This window comes from Schistocerca serialis, chromosome 9 (assembly GCF_023864345.2).
Source record: "Schistocerca serialis cubense isolate TAMUIC-IGC-003099 chromosome 9, iqSchSeri2.2, whole genome shotgun sequence".
Taxonomy (NCBI): Eukaryota; Metazoa; Arthropoda; class Insecta; order Orthoptera; family Acrididae; genus Schistocerca; species Schistocerca serialis.
Window position 1 is genome coordinate 499,476,503 of NC_064646.1, and position 18,765 is coordinate 499,495,267.

The 18,765-nt window shown below is 44.3% G+C and overlaps 1 protein-coding gene across 1 annotated transcript in view; it reads right to left on the reverse strand.

The window, feature by feature from the left end:
* Positions 1-18,765, reverse strand: part of LOC126418487 (uncharacterized) — a 73,622-nt gene that overhangs the window by 18,806 nt on the left and 36,051 nt on the right. The window contains exon 4 of the mRNA XM_050085263.1: positions 3,740-4,070. Within this exon, the coding sequence (XP_049941220.1) occupies positions 3,740-4,070 (331 nt within the window). The remainder of the gene's footprint in view (positions 1-3,739; positions 4,071-18,765) is intronic.

The following is an 18,765-nucleotide window of genomic DNA, read 5'->3' on the forward strand; positions in this document are numbered from 1 at the left end:
TAGAGCCACGAGATTGGCCAACTCGAAAAATAGCGTGCGGGTGCTGATGTTTGCAGAGGGAAGCTTTTGGAGCTGTTATCGTGGGGAAGCGTCTTAGCTGCTGTAGCGAGCGGACGTCGTGCTTTCGGCTGTGCTGTAGGAGAGTAAATTCTTTTCAGTGTGTTGTGCAGAACTTTGAATAAATCTGCCAGCTGCAACTGAAACTAGTATTCAGTTAGGGGAACTGTCGTGTTTTACTGCTAGAGACAGGCTGATTGCGCTAGTTGCGGTTGGGAATACTGTCTCACAGGAAGCATACAGGAGCAGAGCAATTTCCTTGACCCACACTTTATTAAAGACGTTACTGCATTCCGCCTTTGGGTTGCTGAGTCCCGTCTTAACGAATGCGAGACGATTGGAAAGAAAGCAGAATTAGCTTTTGAATAGGAGTTTACGAATAGGAAGCCTGTTCGCGAAAATAAATTCATTTTATTGCAATTGAGGCTCCTCGTCGACGCAGAAGCCATCGGCAGCTTGCTGACCTGTCCACGACGCTGCTTTTGGTAACGTGATGCTCAGCTTCGGCATTTAATTCGATATTACGCACGCCTGTGATTACCAGAGCTCAGTTTTCCAGCCACGCTCTTATTGAAAATTTGGTAATTGGAGTAGGTTTGTCTGACGTATTTTATGCCGTCTGACAAGGTGAGAGAGTAGAAAATAACAAGTACAGATGCGTTATCCGACCTTAAGAGTTAGTTTTGGAATTTAAGGGCCAAATATTTAGTTATTAAATACTAATCAAAATTAATAAAAATGCAGTAAATGAAGCAGGCAAAAAGGAATACAAACGTCTCAAAAATGAGATCGACAGGAAGTGCAAAATGGCTAAGCAGGGATGGCTAGAGGACAAATGCAAGGATGTAGAGGCTTATCTCACAAGGAGTAAGATAGATACTGCCTACAGGAAAATTAAAGAGACCTTTGGAGATAAGAGAACCACTTGTATGAATATCAAGAGCTCAGATGGAAAACCAGTTCTAAGCAAAGAAGGGAAAGCAGAAAGATGGAAGGAATATATAGAGGGTTTATACAAGGGCAATCTACTTGAGGACAATATTATGGAAATGGAAGAGGATGTAGATGAAGATGAAATGGGAGATACGGTACTGCGTGAAGAGTTTGACAGAGCACTGAAAGACCTCAGTCGAAACAAGGCCCCCGGAGTAGACAACATTCCATTGGAACTACTGATGGCCCTGGGAGAGCCAGTCCTGACAAAACTCTACCATCTGGTGAGCAAGATGTATGAAACAGGCGAAATACCCTCAGACTTCAAGAAGAATATAATAATTCCAATCCCAAAGAAAGCAGGTGATGACAGATGTGAAAATTACCGAACTATCAGTTTAATAAGTCACAGCTGCAAAATACTAACACGAATTCTTTACAGACGAATGGAAAAACTAGTAGAAGCCAACCTCGGGGAAGATCAGTTTGGATTCCGTAGAAACACTGGAACACGTGAGGCAATACTGACCTTACGACTTATCTTAGAAGAAAGATTAAGGAAAGGCAAACCTACGTTTCTAGCATTTGTAGACTTAGAGAAAGCTTTTGACAATGTTGACTGGAATACTCTCTTTCAAATTCTAAAGGTGGGAGGGGTAAAATACAGGAAGCGGAAGGCTATTTACAATTTGTACAGAAACCAGATGGCAGTTGTAAGAGTCGAGGGACATGAAACGGAAGCAGTGGTTGGGAAGGGAGTAAGACAGGGTCGTAGCCTCTCCCCGATGTTGTTTAATCTGTATATTGAGCAAGCAGTAAAGGAAACAAAAGAAAAATTCGGAGTAGGTATTAAAATCCATGGAGAAGAAATAAAAACTTTGAGGTTCGCCGATGACATTGTAATTCTGTCAGAGACAGCAAAGGACTTGGAAGAGCAGTTGAATGGAATGGACAGTGTCTTGAAAGGAGGATATAAGATGAACATCAACAAAAACAAAACGAGGGTAATGGAATGTAGTCGAATTAAGTCGGAATTAGATTATGAAATGAGACACTTAAAGTAGTAAAGGAGTTTTGCTATATGGGGAGCAAAATAACTGATGATGGTCGAAGTAGAGAGGATATAAAATGTAGAGTGGCAATGGCAAGGAAAGCGTTTCTGAAGAAGAGAAATTTGTTAACATCGAGTATAGATTTAAGTGTCAGGAAGTCATTTCTGAAAGTATTTGTATGGAGTGTAGCCATGTATGGAAGTGAAACATGGACGATAACTAGTTTGGACAAGAAGAGAATAGAAGCTTTCGAAATGTGGTGCTACAGAAGAATACTGAAGATTAGATGGGTAGATCACATAACTAATGAGGAAGTATTGAATAGGACTGGGGAGAAGAGAAGTTTGTGGCACAACTTGACCAGAAGAAGGGATCGGTTGGTAGGACATGTTTTGAGGCATCAAGGGATCACCAATTTAGTATTGGAGGGCAGCGTGGAGGGTAAAAATCGTAGAGGGAGACCAAGAGATGAATACACTAAGCAGATTCAGAAGGATGTAGGTTGCAGTAGGTACTGGGAGATGAAGAAGCTTGCACAGGATAGAGTAGCATGGAGAGCTGCATCAAACCAGTCTCAGGACTGAAGACCACAACAACAACAATCAAAATTAGTGAATGGGCAATTTTAATTAACAGGTTGGGTCTCATAACTGGCCTTCAGCCAGAGCCAACGACCCGATCCAGTAGGCAAAGTGAACAAGTAAAAGCATTCGTGTTAAAACCCGCCGACATTTGGCTGACCCGCCTAGAGTCCCTAACTTTCATTTTATTGAAAGAAACCCCGTCCAATGTCAATGAAATCAGTATTAGCTACTTGTGGTGTGCGTACTGTAAGACCTTCGGTACACACACCATCAGATAATTTGACTTGTCGCTCTAAAGAACTAGGCGAGTGTCAGCAATATGTCTTGTGGTCTTATCGTGGCGTGTTTATCTTCTGCCTTTAGGTCAGACGATAGAAATGTCACTTGCACACTTAGAATAGCAGATTGACAGTGACCAACTTTAAACAGAACTTGATTAAATTTTACACAGATTTATTAAAATAATAAAAAATCATAAACCTTACTTAACTTGATTCTGGATGCTATTAACAACTGACAATCTGAAGTTCCTTTGGTCTTGGTACGTTGTCTTATTCTCACATATCTCTGATACTTGACAAAGTGTCTATACATTTCTCTCCATGGCTATTTACAGGAATGTGATAGCCTTATTAGGCGCAGACTGAAACTTGACTACAGACTGGTACAGACTAATGCAGACTGGTGCAGACTGGTGCAGACCAATGCATACTCGTACAGACTAACGTAGTCTGACTGATCGGAGGTCTGTACACTCGTTACAATACCTCGCGCGTTCAGGTATTACTGCGCGAGTGTGATCCTCGAGGAGAAAAGGTTCTACGTTAGCAGCAATCTCATTGGCTGCATTACATATTAATACGCGGATCGGCAGAAGCAGAATTTGGTCCGTCTCTAAGGCAGCGCCATCTCGTAGTGCGGAGACGGACGAGCGCTACGCCTGCACTGTTGTGCTTAGTGGGGCGCGCTCTAGTGGGAAAGTTGTGTACGCACTGACTACGCCGAACTATGTACTCAACACTACTAAAAACCGGATTTCAATGATGGAGTATTTCATGGCATAGGTACATCTAGCGAAAGTCAGTGACAGACACACACAGCTCTCTCGCTTACCTGGTTGCTGCTGGCAGCTCTGCAAGCAGGCGAGACAACTGTACGACGAGGTGCGGGTAGTGGAGTACAGCGACGGACCAGCCCCGCGTGGCCATCACGGGGAGCAGGTTTTCCCTCAGGAAGGCGACGGCGGCCTCGCCGAGGCTGCGGCACGAGTAGTTGAGCGCGATGACGGCCGTGGCCGCCGCCGTCTGCACGTTGAGCGGCGCCACCCCCCGCCACCCGCACTCCGGCGGCTCTGGGTCTCCGCGCCACTCGGCAGCCCTCTGCGACCGCGCCGGGGCGGCGGCGGGGGCGGCGGCCTCGGTGCTCGCGTCAGCCAGGAGAAGGTCTGTGCCGAGCAGCGGTCGCTAAGTGCTCTCCGTCACACGTCACCGGCGGCTGTGCCGTGCGTGGCTCGTGTTCCTGCCGTCGTGTATTTTACACCCTGTTTTTTTTTGACGTACTTCCACCTCACTGCGTTAATTTAAATTATTACTGTCACTGAGTCGCTGCCTTGCCTGACTGTGACCGGCGCTAGCAGCACGTATCGTTATACCCCCTCTCGTAGTATCTTTGATCCACTGCTATTACCTCCCGGTCGTTGTCTGTCTTAAGGGGGAGGGGGGGGGGGAGTAGGACAACAAACGAGCCGACTTGGAGCAGGAGAGTCACCACAGGACATTTTAATTTCTACTATCTACAGGCTGTTACAAAAAGGTACGGCCAAACTTTCAGGAAACATTCCTCACACACAAATAAAGAAAAGACATTATGTGGACATGTGTCCGGAAACGCTTAATTTCCATGTTAGAGCTCATTTTTGTTTCGTCAGTATGTACTGCACTTCCTCGATTCGCCGCCAGTTGGCCCAATTGAAGGAAGGTAATGTTGAATTCGGTGCTTGTGTTGACATGCGACTCATTGCTCTACAGTACTAGCATCAAGCACACCAGTACGTAGCATCAACAGGTTAGTGTTCATCACGAACGTGGCTTTGCAGTCAGTGCAATGTTTACGAATGCGGAGTTGGCAGATGCCCATTTGATGTATGGATTACCACGGGGCAAAGGCCGTGGCGCGGTACGTTTGTATCGAGACAGATTTCCAGAACGAAGGTGTCCCGACAGGAAGACGTTTCGAAGCAATTGATCGGCATCTTAGGGAGCACGGAACATTCCAGCCTATGACTCGCGACTGGGCAAGACCTAGAACGACGAGGACACCTGCAATGGACGAGGCAATTCTTCGTGCAGTTGACGATAACCCTAATGTCAGCGTCAGAGAAGTTGCTGCTGTACAAGGTAACGTTGACCACGTCACTGTATGGAGAGTGCTACGGGAGAACCAGTTGTTTCCGTACCATGCACAGCGTGTGCAGGCACTATCAGCAGCTGATTGGCCTCCATGGGTACACTTCTGCGAATGGTTCATCCAACAATGTGTCAATCCTCATTTCAGTGCAAATGTTCTCTTTTCTGATGGGGCTTCATTCCAATTTGATCAAATTATAAATTTTCACAGTCAACATGTGTGGGCCAACGAGAATCCGCACGCAATTGTGCAATCACGTCATCAACACAGATTTTCTGTGAACGTTTGGGCAGGCATTGTTGGTGATGTCTTGATTGGGCCCCATGTTCTTCCACCTACGCTCAATGGAGCACGTTATCATGATTTCATACGGGATACTCTACCTGTGCTGCTGGAACATGTGCCTTTACAAATACGACACAACATGTGGTTCATGCACGATGGAGCTTCTGCACGTTTCAGTCGAAGTGTTCGTACGCCTCTCAACAACAGATTCGGTGACTGATGGATTGGTAGAGGCGTACCAATTCCATGGCCTCCACGCTCTCCTGACCTCAACTCCCTTGACTTTCTTTTATGGGGGCATTTGAAAGCTCTTGTCTACGCAACCCAGGTACCACATGTAGAGACTCTTCGTGCTCGTATTGTGGACGGCTGTGATACAATATGCCATTCTCCAGCGCTGCATCAGCGCATCAGGGATTCCATGCGACGGAGGGTGGATGCATGTATCCTCGCTAATGGAGGACATTTTGAACATTTCCTGTAACAAAGTGTTTGAAGTCACGCTGGTACGTTCTGTTGCTGTCTGTTCCCATTCCATGATTAATGTAATTTGAAGAGAAGTAATAAAATGAGCTCTAACATGGAAAGTAAGCGTTTCCGGACACATGTCCACATAACATATTTTGAAACTTCCTGGCAGATTAAAACTGTGTGCCCGACCGAGACTCGAACTCGGGACTTTGCCTTTCGCGGCAAGTGTCTACCAACTGAGCTACCGAAGCACGACTCACGCCCGGTCCTCACAGCTTTACTTCTGCCAGTATCTCGTCTCCTACCTTCCAAACTTTACAGAAGCTCTCCTGCGAACCTTGCAGAACTAGCACTTCTGAAAGAAATTATGCTGCGGTGACATGACTTAGCCAAAGCCTAGGGGATGTTTCCAGAATGAGATTTTCTCTCTGCAGCGGAGTGTGATCTGATATGAAACTTCCTGGCAGATTAAAACTGTGTGCCCGACCGAGACTCGAACTCGGGACCTTTGCCTTTCGCGGGCAAGTGCTCTACCAACTTTTTGTTTTTTGTTTTTTGCATCTTGTTCGTTATTGATCGTTGTGTTTGGTCGTTGCGGACGTCTCAAGACATCCCGTTCAAGTTCGGTGGTTGATCCTTCTACTCAGTTTTTTATTACAGAGGCCAACCGGCTCTCTGACCGAACACGCTGAGCTACCGTGCCGGCCCAACTGAGCTACCGATGCACGACTGGCCGACTCACGGCCGGTCCTCACAGCAGTACTTCTGCCAGTATCTCGTCTCCTACCAGATGAGATACTGGCAGAAGTACTGCTGTGAGGACCGGGCGTGAGTCGGCCAGTCGTGCATCGGTAGCTCAGTTGGGCCGGCACGGTAGCTCAGCGTGTTCGGTCAGAGGGTTAGCTGCCCTCTGTAAAAAAAAAAAAAAAAAAAAAAAAAAAAAAAAAACTAAGTTAATCGATCAATAACGAACTTAAACGGATGTCTTACGACGTCCGCCCCGAGCAGATGCAACGATCAAAAGCGAACAAAATGAGATTTAAAAAAAAAAAAAAAAAAAAGTTGGTGGAGCACTTGCCCGCGAAAGGCAAAGGTCCCGAGTTCGAGTCTCGGTCGGACACACAGTTTTAATCTGCCAGGAAGTTTCATATCAGCGCACACTCCGCTGCAGAGTGAAAATCTCATTCTGGATAACATATTTTCTCTCTTTGTGTGTGAGGAATGTTTCCTGAAAGTATGGGCGTACCTTTTTGTAACACCCTGTATACTTTTACAAATAAATTCATACTTTGTCACCATGACCAGGAAGGATTGAGGACTCACACTCATCGCAGTGTAAGTTCAAAAACGTAGCAAAATACCTTTTTTTACATGTGAAATTTCATCATTTTTTCACTTATTACTGGCTGCATTTGTTGCTATAGCTACACTTTTCTTCCTGGGTAAGAGAGATTCTTCTGTGAATTTTTCATAGCATACGAACAGTAGTTACAGGTGTATGAAACTCTAGAATTTCCCAAATCTATTAAAAAACTGTGGAAAAAATAGAGATAATTAATTATAAAACTTGATTTTTTTCTAAAAATGAAGTTAAAAATGTAACAGTTCATTCATTTCTTCATAAATTAAATAACTTCTAGAGTTTCATACACCTGTAACTATGGTTTGTATGCTGTGCAAAAGTCATCGAAGAACCTCTCTTATTTAGGAAGAAAAGTGTACCTATAGCAACAAATGCAGCCAGTAGGAAGTGAAAAAATTATGAAATTTCACATATAAAAAAAAGTGTTTTGTTACGTTTTTGAACTTCCACTGCTATGAGCATGAATCCTGAATCCCCCCTGGTCATGCTGTTAAAGTTATATGAATTTATTTGTAAAAGTATAGACAGTGGAAATTGAAATGTCCTGTGGTGCCTCTCCTGCTCCAAGTCGGCCCGTTTGATGTCCTACCCCCCTTAAGGGAGCTCGGGTCGCGAGTTCGGGTCTGCCAGTCAGCTGGAACGCGTCTGGAGCGCAGTCCGGACCTGCCAGTCGGCACTAGTGCAGTCGGGTTGGAGCAGCAGTGAGGTCTGCATCGACATGGCTCACCTGACCATTGCCGCCGGACATCACTTGTGCCGGGCCACGGTCTTGGTGGATCGGCGGTCGGTTGTCCTACCGGACGACGCGTTTTCGCTCGCCGATCGTTCACGAGTCGGCTGTGTGTGTGTGCATCGACTCCCGATTTGTCTTCTTGTGTGCTTAGTTACTGTTGGGTATCGTTCAGATCTTCGTGCAAGTGTTTGTCAGGTTGTGTGTGTAGTTGGCGTTATTTCCACTGACGACTATTTTAGTTGTTGTTGGCATTCTGAGGGCAGTCGGTCGGTTCGTGCGGACCAGGAACGATATCTCCGCGCCGTGCAGTCTGCTGGCAGTTGGAGGGTGTGTGGAGCTGTCCGATCGCTACGAGCTTCGTGGCTCACCGACCCAGGACGTCAAAGTTGAGTGTGTTTTATCCAAGCGGTGGTGTCACTGCTAGTCACCACACTTGCTAGGTGGTAGCCTTTAAATCGGCCGCGGTCCGTTAGTATACGTCGGACCCGCGTGTGGCCACTATCAGTGATGGCAGACCGAGCGCCGCCACACGGCAGGTCTAGTCTAGAGAGAATCCCTAGCACTCGCCCCAGTTGTACAGCCGACTTTGCTAGCGATGGTTCACTGACAACACACGCTCTCATTTGCAGAGACGACAGTTTAGCATAGCCTTCAGTTACGTCATTTGCTACGACCTAGCAAGGCGCCATATTCAGTTACCATAATTACTATCTTCAGGAATGGACAGATAATATTGTGAATAAAGTACCGTCAAGAGCGACGATCATCATTAATGGATTAAAGTATCAAACTAATTACGTTCGCTTTCTGAATTCTCATTCCTTGTCATGTTCCAGATCTCACGTCAGTATAGTTCTTCCCTCCTCACGCCAGCCTGCGTGAGCTAAAACGCGTGCATTTCGGCCTCCACTCGTAACACGGTGTTGGCTCTTCTGCTAACACAAAACACGCCACATCCATTCATGGTGTGTGGCTCGTTTCGGTAGTTCGCTGTTGTGGAGGTTTTCCTGTGAGCTACACCGTTTGTATTGATGAAATTTAGCCGCTGTGCGGTGGAGTTAACTATATTGGTTGACTACAATTCAAGTGCACGAGCGGAATTTTCTGCCTTGTGGCCGTTAGTGTTCCGGTTACCTACCCTGGCTCAAATGGCTCTGAGCACTATGGGACTCAACTGCTGTGGTCATAAGTCCCCTAGAACTTAGAACTACTTAAACCTAACTAACCTAAGGACAGCACACAACACCCAGCCATCACGAGGCAGAGAAAATCCCTGACCCCGCCGGGAATCGAACCCGGGAACCCGGGCGTGGGAAGCGAGAACGCTACCGCACGACCACGAGATGCGGGCACCTACCCTGGCCGCTAACGTAATTTCAGGCAGTCTCCTTTCCTCACCTGTTGTCGCTGACACACGCGGTGTGTAGTTTTGACAGCTTAATACATATACATATTTGATTGTGGTTAATTACGCCCGTAACATTTTGTGTTTGAGTTCTCATATACTGATAGTTGGTTGTCCCCTCGTTGGGTTCCAACAGATCAAGTGTAGTTGGGCTCACCGCCTGTCTCACCTAAGTGAACGCCGGCCGTGGTGGCCGAGCGGTTCTAGGCGCTACAGTCTGGAACCGCACGACCGCTACGGTCGCAGGTTCGAATCCTGCCTCGGGCATGGATGTGTGTGCTGTTCTTAGGTTAATTAGGTTTAAGCAGTTCTAAGTTCTAGGGGACTGATGACCTCAGCAGTTAAGTCCCATAGTGCTCAGAGCCATTTGAACTAAGTGAACGAGGTCACACCGATCTCCCTGGAGGCTTCTGAGTGCTGTTTTCTTTATTGTCTTTCTCAGCGGTGTTTAAATGTCTGTTTATAATCTATCATAGAAAATGATTTAAAGATTCTTGTTTTTACTGGAATTTATGAATTTCTGAATTTTGAAAAATCAATTGTGGGCCTTAAGCCGCTTAAAACCTTATTTTTGAAATTACCCTTTAATCAAAACATTGTGGCCTTCTGCCTTAAAAGATTATGGTAATATATTTTAAAATTTTCAAATTTAATTGTGGCCCTCAACCGCTTGTATTGCACCTTGCATATGTTTGTTCTTTCTACTTTTGCCTTGAGGCTTTCCAGCCCAGCTGTGATACCATATTTATTTTAATTATTTTATTTGCTATTTTAACTGCACTTTATTTTGTTGACTTTTAAGATTTCTTGTTTGGAGGCCTTTAGCGGTGAAATAATTGCCTTTTTTCGAAACTTGTAGTTCTAAAGGTTCGGCTATGTGCAGTTTTGGTTTAAAGGTGTTATTAAATTATAATAAATTACAATTTTGAGTGAACCTGGCCGACACCTGACTTGGCCCTTTCCGCAATCCTAATCACCTGTTCTTTGCCCCGCGGGTTTAGAGGGTGTCTCAGCAGCCATATCACATCCTAACCATGCCAAATTCATGCCACAGCTGAGTAGCTCTAAATCTCTAATTCTGTCGCTTAAGGAATTTCCTAATATTTTTTCATCTACATCTACATCTACACGGATACTCTGCAAATCACATTTAAGTGCCTGGCAGAAAGTTCATCGAACCCGCTTTACAATTCTCTCGTATTCCAATCTCGTACAGCGTGAGGAAAGAACGGACACCTATACCTTTCCATACGAGCTCTGATTTCCCTTATTTTATCATGGTGATCGTTTTTGCCTATGTAGAGCGGCGTCAACAAAATATTTCCGCATTCGGGGGGAAAGAGTTGGTGACTGGAATTCCATGAGAAGATTGCTCCGCAACGAAAAACGCCTTTTGTTTTAATTATGTCCATCCCAAATCCCGTATCATTTCAGTCGCTCTCTCTCCCCTATTTCGCGATAATACAAAACATGCTGCCCTACTTTGAACTTTTTCGATGTACTACGTCAGTCCTATCTGCTAAGGATCCCACACCACACAGCAGTATTCTAAAAGAGGACGGACAAGCTGTAGCGTTGGGGGTTAATCCACGACCGCCGTGTTTGCAGTGAGTTTTGTTACGTAATGACTAACTGTATGCTGCTGCTTTCATCTAATACTTTCCCCTCTTTGGGGAAGTGTGAGGGGGAGTCTGTAGCCTTTCGGCTTTTACTCCCCTGTGAACGTGTGTGTGTGATTTTTCTATAGTTTCTGGTGCCTGTGATTTGTGATGATTGTTGTGAGTGTGTCTGGTACTTGCCTGAGGCAGGCGAGAAGTTTGGTGTTATATGGGAAGGAACAGGATGATGGATTGGGTGTTGGGATTTTCTCTTCGACTTAGTCGTCGAAGATCGTTATAGGGCGCTTGTGCTTATCGCGGGACATGTCATACCGACCTAGGGAGTGGATGAGTGCGTTTCCGGATCTGGAAGAACCCTCATAGAAGGCCCTTGCCGGATCCTGGAAACTCTCTCTCAGGAGTGAGATTTCGGCTGCGGCGTGCAAGTCGTCTCTAGGGAATCCAAGAGGTAAGTGCAGTGCCCTTCTGAGGGCGCGGTTCTGCAGCCTCTGGAGTTTGTCCAGGTGCTGCTTTGCCGCGTATCCCCAGACAGGGCACGCATACTCCATTACTGGCCGGATCAGGGCCTGGTATACTGCTACTGGGCAGGGAAGGGAGCTGGTTGTGTTCAGGATAGGATATAGGATGGACATTCTGGCGCAGGCCTTCCTGTGGACCTCGTCTATGTGGGGTTTCCACGCAAGACGAGAGTCCAAGGTTACGCCAAGGTACTTGGCGGTTCTGCGCCAGGGGAGTTGGGTTCCATTTAGGTGAAGGTGGAGGGGGGGACGTTGAGGAGGATCGCGCCTTCCGAGCCTGCGGGTAATCAGCATTGCCTGCGTCATCTAAAACCTTTTGTAGCCTACGGATGACCAGGTCCTTGTTCGCGTTTCTCGTGTAGAAGGCTGTATCGTCAGCGTACTGTGCGTGTGCACCAGGGGGGCCGTTGGAGTGTCCGCAGTGTACAAACTGTACAATACGGGCACCAGGACCGATCCCTGTGGCACCCCAGCACGAATACGCCTTCTGGTGGAGGTGGCAGTTTCTACTTTGACGGAGAAAGTCCTATTCGTGAGATAGCTCTTGATCAGCTGAACTATGCTCCCAGGAAACCCTTGTGTGTACAACTTGTAGAGTAGCCCTCTATGCCATACAGAATCAAAGGCTTTGGCTACGTCTAGTAGCACTATCCCGCAGTAGCCTCTGTGGTTGAAGCCCTCTGTGGCTGCTTCAACCATTCTCATGACCTGTTGTGGGGCAGAGTGGTTCTGTCAGAAGCCAAATTGGAAATCCGGCAGAATTTGCTCTCTGGTAATATGTTCTTGTATGGGTCTTAGCAGGAGGCGCTCATAGATCTTGCTGAGAGTTGGCAAGAGGCTAATCGGCCTTAGTGCTGCGGGAATAGAGGGTCTTTCCCTGGTTTGTGTATCGCGACCACTTCCGCATGTTTCCAGCAAGCTGGGAAAACACGGGATCGAGTAATCTCGTTGAGGACGTTCGCGAGGTGTGTGATCGCTGTGGGTGGGAGTTTTTTGACTAACTGTATTGGAAGCCTCCAGTCTACTAGCCGCCTTGTGGCCTGCCGATTGCGTCATCAGCCACCTGCCCTTCTGGCCGTGCGTGAGAAAGCTTTTGTCTGCTACGTATAGAGTCCACTTATTCACGTCACCTAAGAAACTAAATAAGTGGTACAGGACCTTTTGTTATTCGTACGAACAGTGTGTCAAAATTTGAAACTGCTACCTATAACAGTTTCGGAGCTATGAAAAACCCATTAAAAAAGTGCTTGACCGAAACTTAATAAAGTAAATTCAGATAGGAACCATAACAGTTTATATTTCTTTTGTTGTCTGAAAACAGTAATAGCACTCCCAGTGTGCCGATTTACTTTATTAAGATTTTCAATTCTAAACTTTCGATAATTATTCTTTCGTTATGAAAATAACAGTTTAAAAGGTAATATTTATATTTTGTGTTAGGGCGAGAGTAAATGAGGGTGAATGTGTGTGTGTGTGGGAGACATATGACAAATTTAAAATTTATATCGTAAGACACCTTACGTTACTACCAAGTGTTAACGCCACCAAGGTGTCATGAAATTGTAAATCGCCCTAACTGGCGGATGACGTATGTCTATGAGTGTTTGCTTATTTAATAAAGCAGCCAGAAAGTCGGCAACGATATAATCAGTTTTGTAAAGTTATCTCAAGATTAATTTTCGTTTAGTTTCAATTAATAAACATATAGTAATAATTTGTTTGTCAAAGTGACGCCAATGAATCTGATGTAATGATTGGCTCAGAACAGTTTTGGCGCGAGTGAGATCTAGAAGATGTGATCGGATTGGCTGGCCTTTTAGAACTGCCAGTCGGAAGTCAGTATGGTTCCCGCGCACTGCGAGCTACTTAGGTTGCATCAGTAGCTGGAGAGGAGGAGTCGTGGACTAGCTTGTCAGACGCGAAGGTCATGTTAAATGTGTCCGTCCCTAAAATGTGTAAGACGAAGAAATGGTAGGTCCTTCGAAATCAGATGGGTTTGAAATGGTAGCTTTTGTTGCTACGAGAATTTTGTAAAAGTTTGAGAAACGTGGGATATTTTTTTCGGGAGATATATGCGTGTGACTTGTTGGACTTCAAAAATTCCGCGTGGCGATGTTCTGTGTCCTACTACAGAATATATTCGGTGAGCAATCTTTGTGAAAGAAATCCATGGAATGACTTATGTAAGAAATGAACGTTATATGTAGAAAGTGACTGTATATTCCCGCGATTATTTTCGGAACGGACATAGGAGAATTCTGACTGCTTTACATGTGACATAAACTGGTAACTTATAATAGCAGTTTTGCATATTAAATGTGGGCTGATGACACATGTTTAAGCAAAGAAAATAAAACCTACTTTTACCAGATTACCGAACTTTCAATGAAGATCAGGACTCCGTTTTCCACCCGAAAATTTATTATGAATATTTAAAGGAACAAATTTACGCGGCCTCAGTAATTGTAGATATTAGGTGCTGTTTTCATCAACGCTGCTTTTTCATCACCTTGTAAGTATCTACGTTGCAGAGTGAAGGGACACTGAGCAGACGTCGATCTGAGGTAGGTGAATATCAATTTGCAGCTTGCTTCAGTGACAGTGGACTAAGAGACAGTTCCGTCGCAAAGCATAGTTTAGGCAGTCTCCTTAGTAGATCTGTTACATTTTCTACGTGTCCTACCAACAAAGTGCAGTCTTTGGTTAGCCTCTCCCACAACATTTTCTGTGTGTTCCTTGAAATTCAAATTGTTTGTAATTGTAATTCCTAGATATTTATTTGAATTTACAGTCTTTAGATTTCACTGATGTAGCGTGCAATCAAAGTTTAGCGGATTCCTTTTAACACTCATGTGGATGTACTCACACTTCTCGTTATTTAGGGTCAACTGCCAATTTTAGCGCCATACAGGTATCTTTTCTAAATAGTTTTCCAATTTGTTTTAGTCTTCTGATGAATTTACTAATCGATAAACGACAGCGTCGTCTGCAGTCAACCTAAGACGGCTGCTCAGATTGTCTCCCAGATAAGAAACAGCAAAAGGTCTAAACACTACCTTGGAGAAGGATATAGAAAACAAATGGGGTGCATACCTTGTTTCCTTAATTCCTTTCTGTAGTTACTGATCCAGGGAATCACCTGTTACTGCAGTCTGGAGTGACTCTCTCTGAAAAATGACCTGGAGTTTACAGACATAGCCACACTGCAACTCGTTCTACATACTTCTGACATAATCCATTACGACGAAGTGCAACAATTCGTACTGCAATATGTCAGAGGCACTCGTAGAGAAAGTGCCTGTGTTTCAACTACGGTGCGTGCTGTCGTTCCCTAAATGATGTCATGCAACCGCAATGCTGCAGATGGTACTGATAAGTAGATATTTCTCCTTGATATAAAACCTCACTTACAGGCTGTAACGCTCGCTGAAGGGATTCTCAGTTCCATTTGACACTCGGTGTTTAAAATGTCTACATTAGGCAGTCAGACTGTATCCTTCACATGAGATGTTACACTATCGTTCTTTAGTTGCAGATATTTTGTGTTAACTCGCTCTGAAACTGCTGAGAAACAATAAATCCCTGTGGAAGAGAATAATCTTGCCAAACTTTTCAAAGATGAAGGTACAGAAATCGAAAACCAGTTAGATACTCTTACGTTTAACATATATGAGTCTCTACATAGGTGGAGCCACATACTCAGAAAGAAATTCGGCACGAATGTGCCCTATAAGCAATTATTTTCATTCTGTAGAAAGAAGATGCACTTATAAACTGAGAGAATGGATTAGTAATATAGGAGTATGGTAAGTTCCTATGGGACCAAACTGCTGAGATCATCGGTTCCTACTCTTACACACTATTTAATCTAACTTAAACTAAGATACGCCAAGGACAACACACACACACACACACCCATGGCCAAGGGAGGACTCGAACCTCCGACGGGGGGAACTGCGAGAACCGTCACAAGGCGCCCTAAACAACGTGGCTACCCCCCGCGGATTCAGGAGAAGATACGCTGATTACACAGTTGTTTTATCTGTAAGTGAACAAGATCTCGAATCGATTAAATGTGTAAGTCATGACGAAACAGCGTAACATGAAGGAAAGAGCCTAAATCAAAGGTGATGGAGTGTGACAAAGGACCACAAACCAACGTGCGAGTACATGAGCGTGGTAAGTTACTGCAAGTAGCTGGCTCGTTTACTTACTCAGTTAACAAGATCATGGCAGCTGGAAGAAGCACAGAACAAATAAGAAGCAGAATTGCCGCCGTTAAAAAGAAAACGGGTAGCAAATGAAGAAAAGTTTTCAGTGACCATGTGTTATCAGTGTGTCCGGAGGAAAGAAGCGAAGTCTTTCGCAGTTTTGTCTTAGAGGCGAATACTATAAATCAAATGGACAGATGAAACGACAAATTATGAAATCTTTAAAAAAGACTTCATGGAATACTGTTGTAAAAGAAGGAGTTTAGACTGTTGTGTGTCTATTGACAAATAACAGGCTCCTACAAGCAATAATAGACAGATATGTCAATGAATAATTTTCAGTTGAAGAGTGCTACTGAAGTACATAAGTCGCACTATAAAAGGTATCGGTTGCAACTACTAAAGGAAATGAAGAAGACGGAAGACAGACGTGGGAACTGGGGGTTTACTGCCAAATAGTTTTCGGAGTCATCGCTAGTGAAGAGGACGTTCGTACATTAACTCTATAACGGGCAAATGAATAGTTGCAATTGAAATATTTTATCTCTCCCAATTTCCTCTACCTGTTTTGATCTCAAAATTTTCTCACCCATTTGATGTTAACATTAATAATTTGTGCAACTACACTGCTCTGTATTGTGAGCCAACCTGTCTTAATTCTTGCTCTCTTTCTGCATCATTACCAGCAACTATAATTTATCAACGCGTGTAATGCGCTCTGTCCCTCATCATAAGCCAGACTCCCTGCCTGACTCGCTTCTGACTTCGAAGTCAACAACGGAAGCTACTAACTCACCCAATCCATATTCTAATGGCCATCTGCCAGAAACTTCAAGACAAAAAAAGAACATATTGCCAAAACCATACCACACTCGTACAATAATCTCTTAACTTTATTTATTGTATTATGGAAGCACCTTTAAGAAAATTCATAAAACTAATTTCCTGTTTCAAAAATGGCTCTGAGCACTATGGGACTTAACAGCTGTGGTCATCAGTCCCCTAGAACTTAGAACTACTTAAACCTAATTAACCTAAGTACATCACACACATCCATGCCCGAGGCAGGATTCGAACCTGCGATCGTAGCAGTCGCACGGTTCCAGACTGCGCGCCTAGAACCGCGAGACCACCGCGGCCGGCTAATTTCCTGTTTAATGTTGTTTATATTTGTAGACATTTTTCGGGCCATCACCTTATGTTACTGTGGTTTTCTTTAGTAAAACAATAGACAGAGCTCTCTAGTTAATGATTGCGTTATTGCAGTCAATCATACTCGTGGATACATTATTGTAAAAATATTTGTTTAACTGTGTGATAAGGAAATGAGAAAAGATCATTAAATTATGTTGCTGTAAGACACTTTCAAAACTGTGACAAATATCTGCCGACTCTCACCCCACACAAAACAAATAAAGTCATCAATCCTGAACATTCATAAGCAGGACCACTCTAAGGTGCTTGCCTCTTTTTTTTTTCTTTTTTTCTTTTTTGTTTTTTACGCCTACCTCTTCACCCCAGAGTGTCAGTTGCACCCAGCACCCACAGTTATTTGCTGAATGTATTCCAATCTCTGTCTTCCTCTACAGTTTTTACCCTGTACAGCCATTTCTTTTCCCTGATGTCTTAACAGCTGTCCTCTCGTCCTGTCCCTCCTTTTCAGTATTTTCCATAAATTCCTTTCCACGCGGTTCTGCGGAGAACCTTCTCATTCCTTACGTCATCAGTTCACCTAATTTTGAATATTCTTCCGTAACACCACACATCAAATGTTTCGATTCTCTCTCGTTCTGGTTTTACCACAGCCCATGTTTCACTAAAATACAATGCTGTGCTCCAAAGATGCATTCTCACAAGGAACTCAAGGTCGTAAGTTCGATCTTTAATGAGTTTCATCCGAAGGCGTTGCATTAACAGTTATAACTGGAAAAATATTAGTTGTTAATTTATTATGTGCATCAGCTGAGCGGGGTGGGGTGAGGGGGGGGGGGGGGGGGGGGGAAGTGTCCTGGACGTGTAGAGATCAACCTGCTATAGGATGTCTGTATTACACGTCACAAAATAGACATTATCTGCATTGAAGAAATGTTCAAAGCAAACCATAAACTTGCACAATGAACATGGAACGAAAAATGGCTTGATCACAAAGGTTCGCACTATCAAGATCGAACGCTATATCCTTGGGAGTTACAAACTGTACAGGACCCTCTGTCAGGTATCCATATAAAATCATATTGGCGTAACGGGGTGAAGAGAACCGATGGAATGTGATGGCATGCAGCCGAATATGAAGCAGTCTTTTGTGGAGCTTGTCATGAAACTGGCTATCCTTAAAGGCGTAGCTGCAGATAGTGCGATAATATGTTTTATACGCACGGAAAAAAAAACATCTAGAAGCTGAATTTTGTTAGTGGTTCTATATGGTATTAATTGCAATGTCAAACAGTTTTCAGAAGGTATAACTGACTAATATTTTACATGCAGGCGAGAATTCAAGCAAAAGCAAGCTATTTGGCCAGCTATTGGTCAAATGCACTGCTCATATCACGGCTGCTCTTCTCTCACGACCATTTTCCCACTGTTGCTTGCTGTGACGCAAATATTCCGGACTGCCGTTACAAGTTCACGCACACGAGAAAGAATCTAGGGGACAAAGCACCTCCAACTTTGGTCAACACAATAAATAATTTCCCAACCAATTCACCATCCAGCTCTAGTTTCAGGCTTCCTTCAGTACGCATTTCCTCTTTGTATCCCGATTGGTCAGAGTTGAAAATGGATTTCTTGGTGAGCTACGGGGTAAGTTTTTATGCCTCATACACAAATTATCAGGCCGAGTCAGCAGTTTGCTGTGCACCGTCAAGTCGACGTTCTGTATGAAATTTCGTTATCTTCCAGTTCCGTAGCATAATGTGAAGTTACACAACCATCCACTGCTTCGCTTGAAATTAATGTAATCAATGCCACGCGCAATTTGATGTGCATAACATAGTAGGTGATTATCATGCACATCCTGTAAATTGTATCGAGCATCCTTGAAACGCGCATACACCAGTTTTAGTGACAAGCGCGCCTTCTCCTCCCTTGATATCCATAGTTTTCTTACGTTCCAAAAATGTTAACATGTG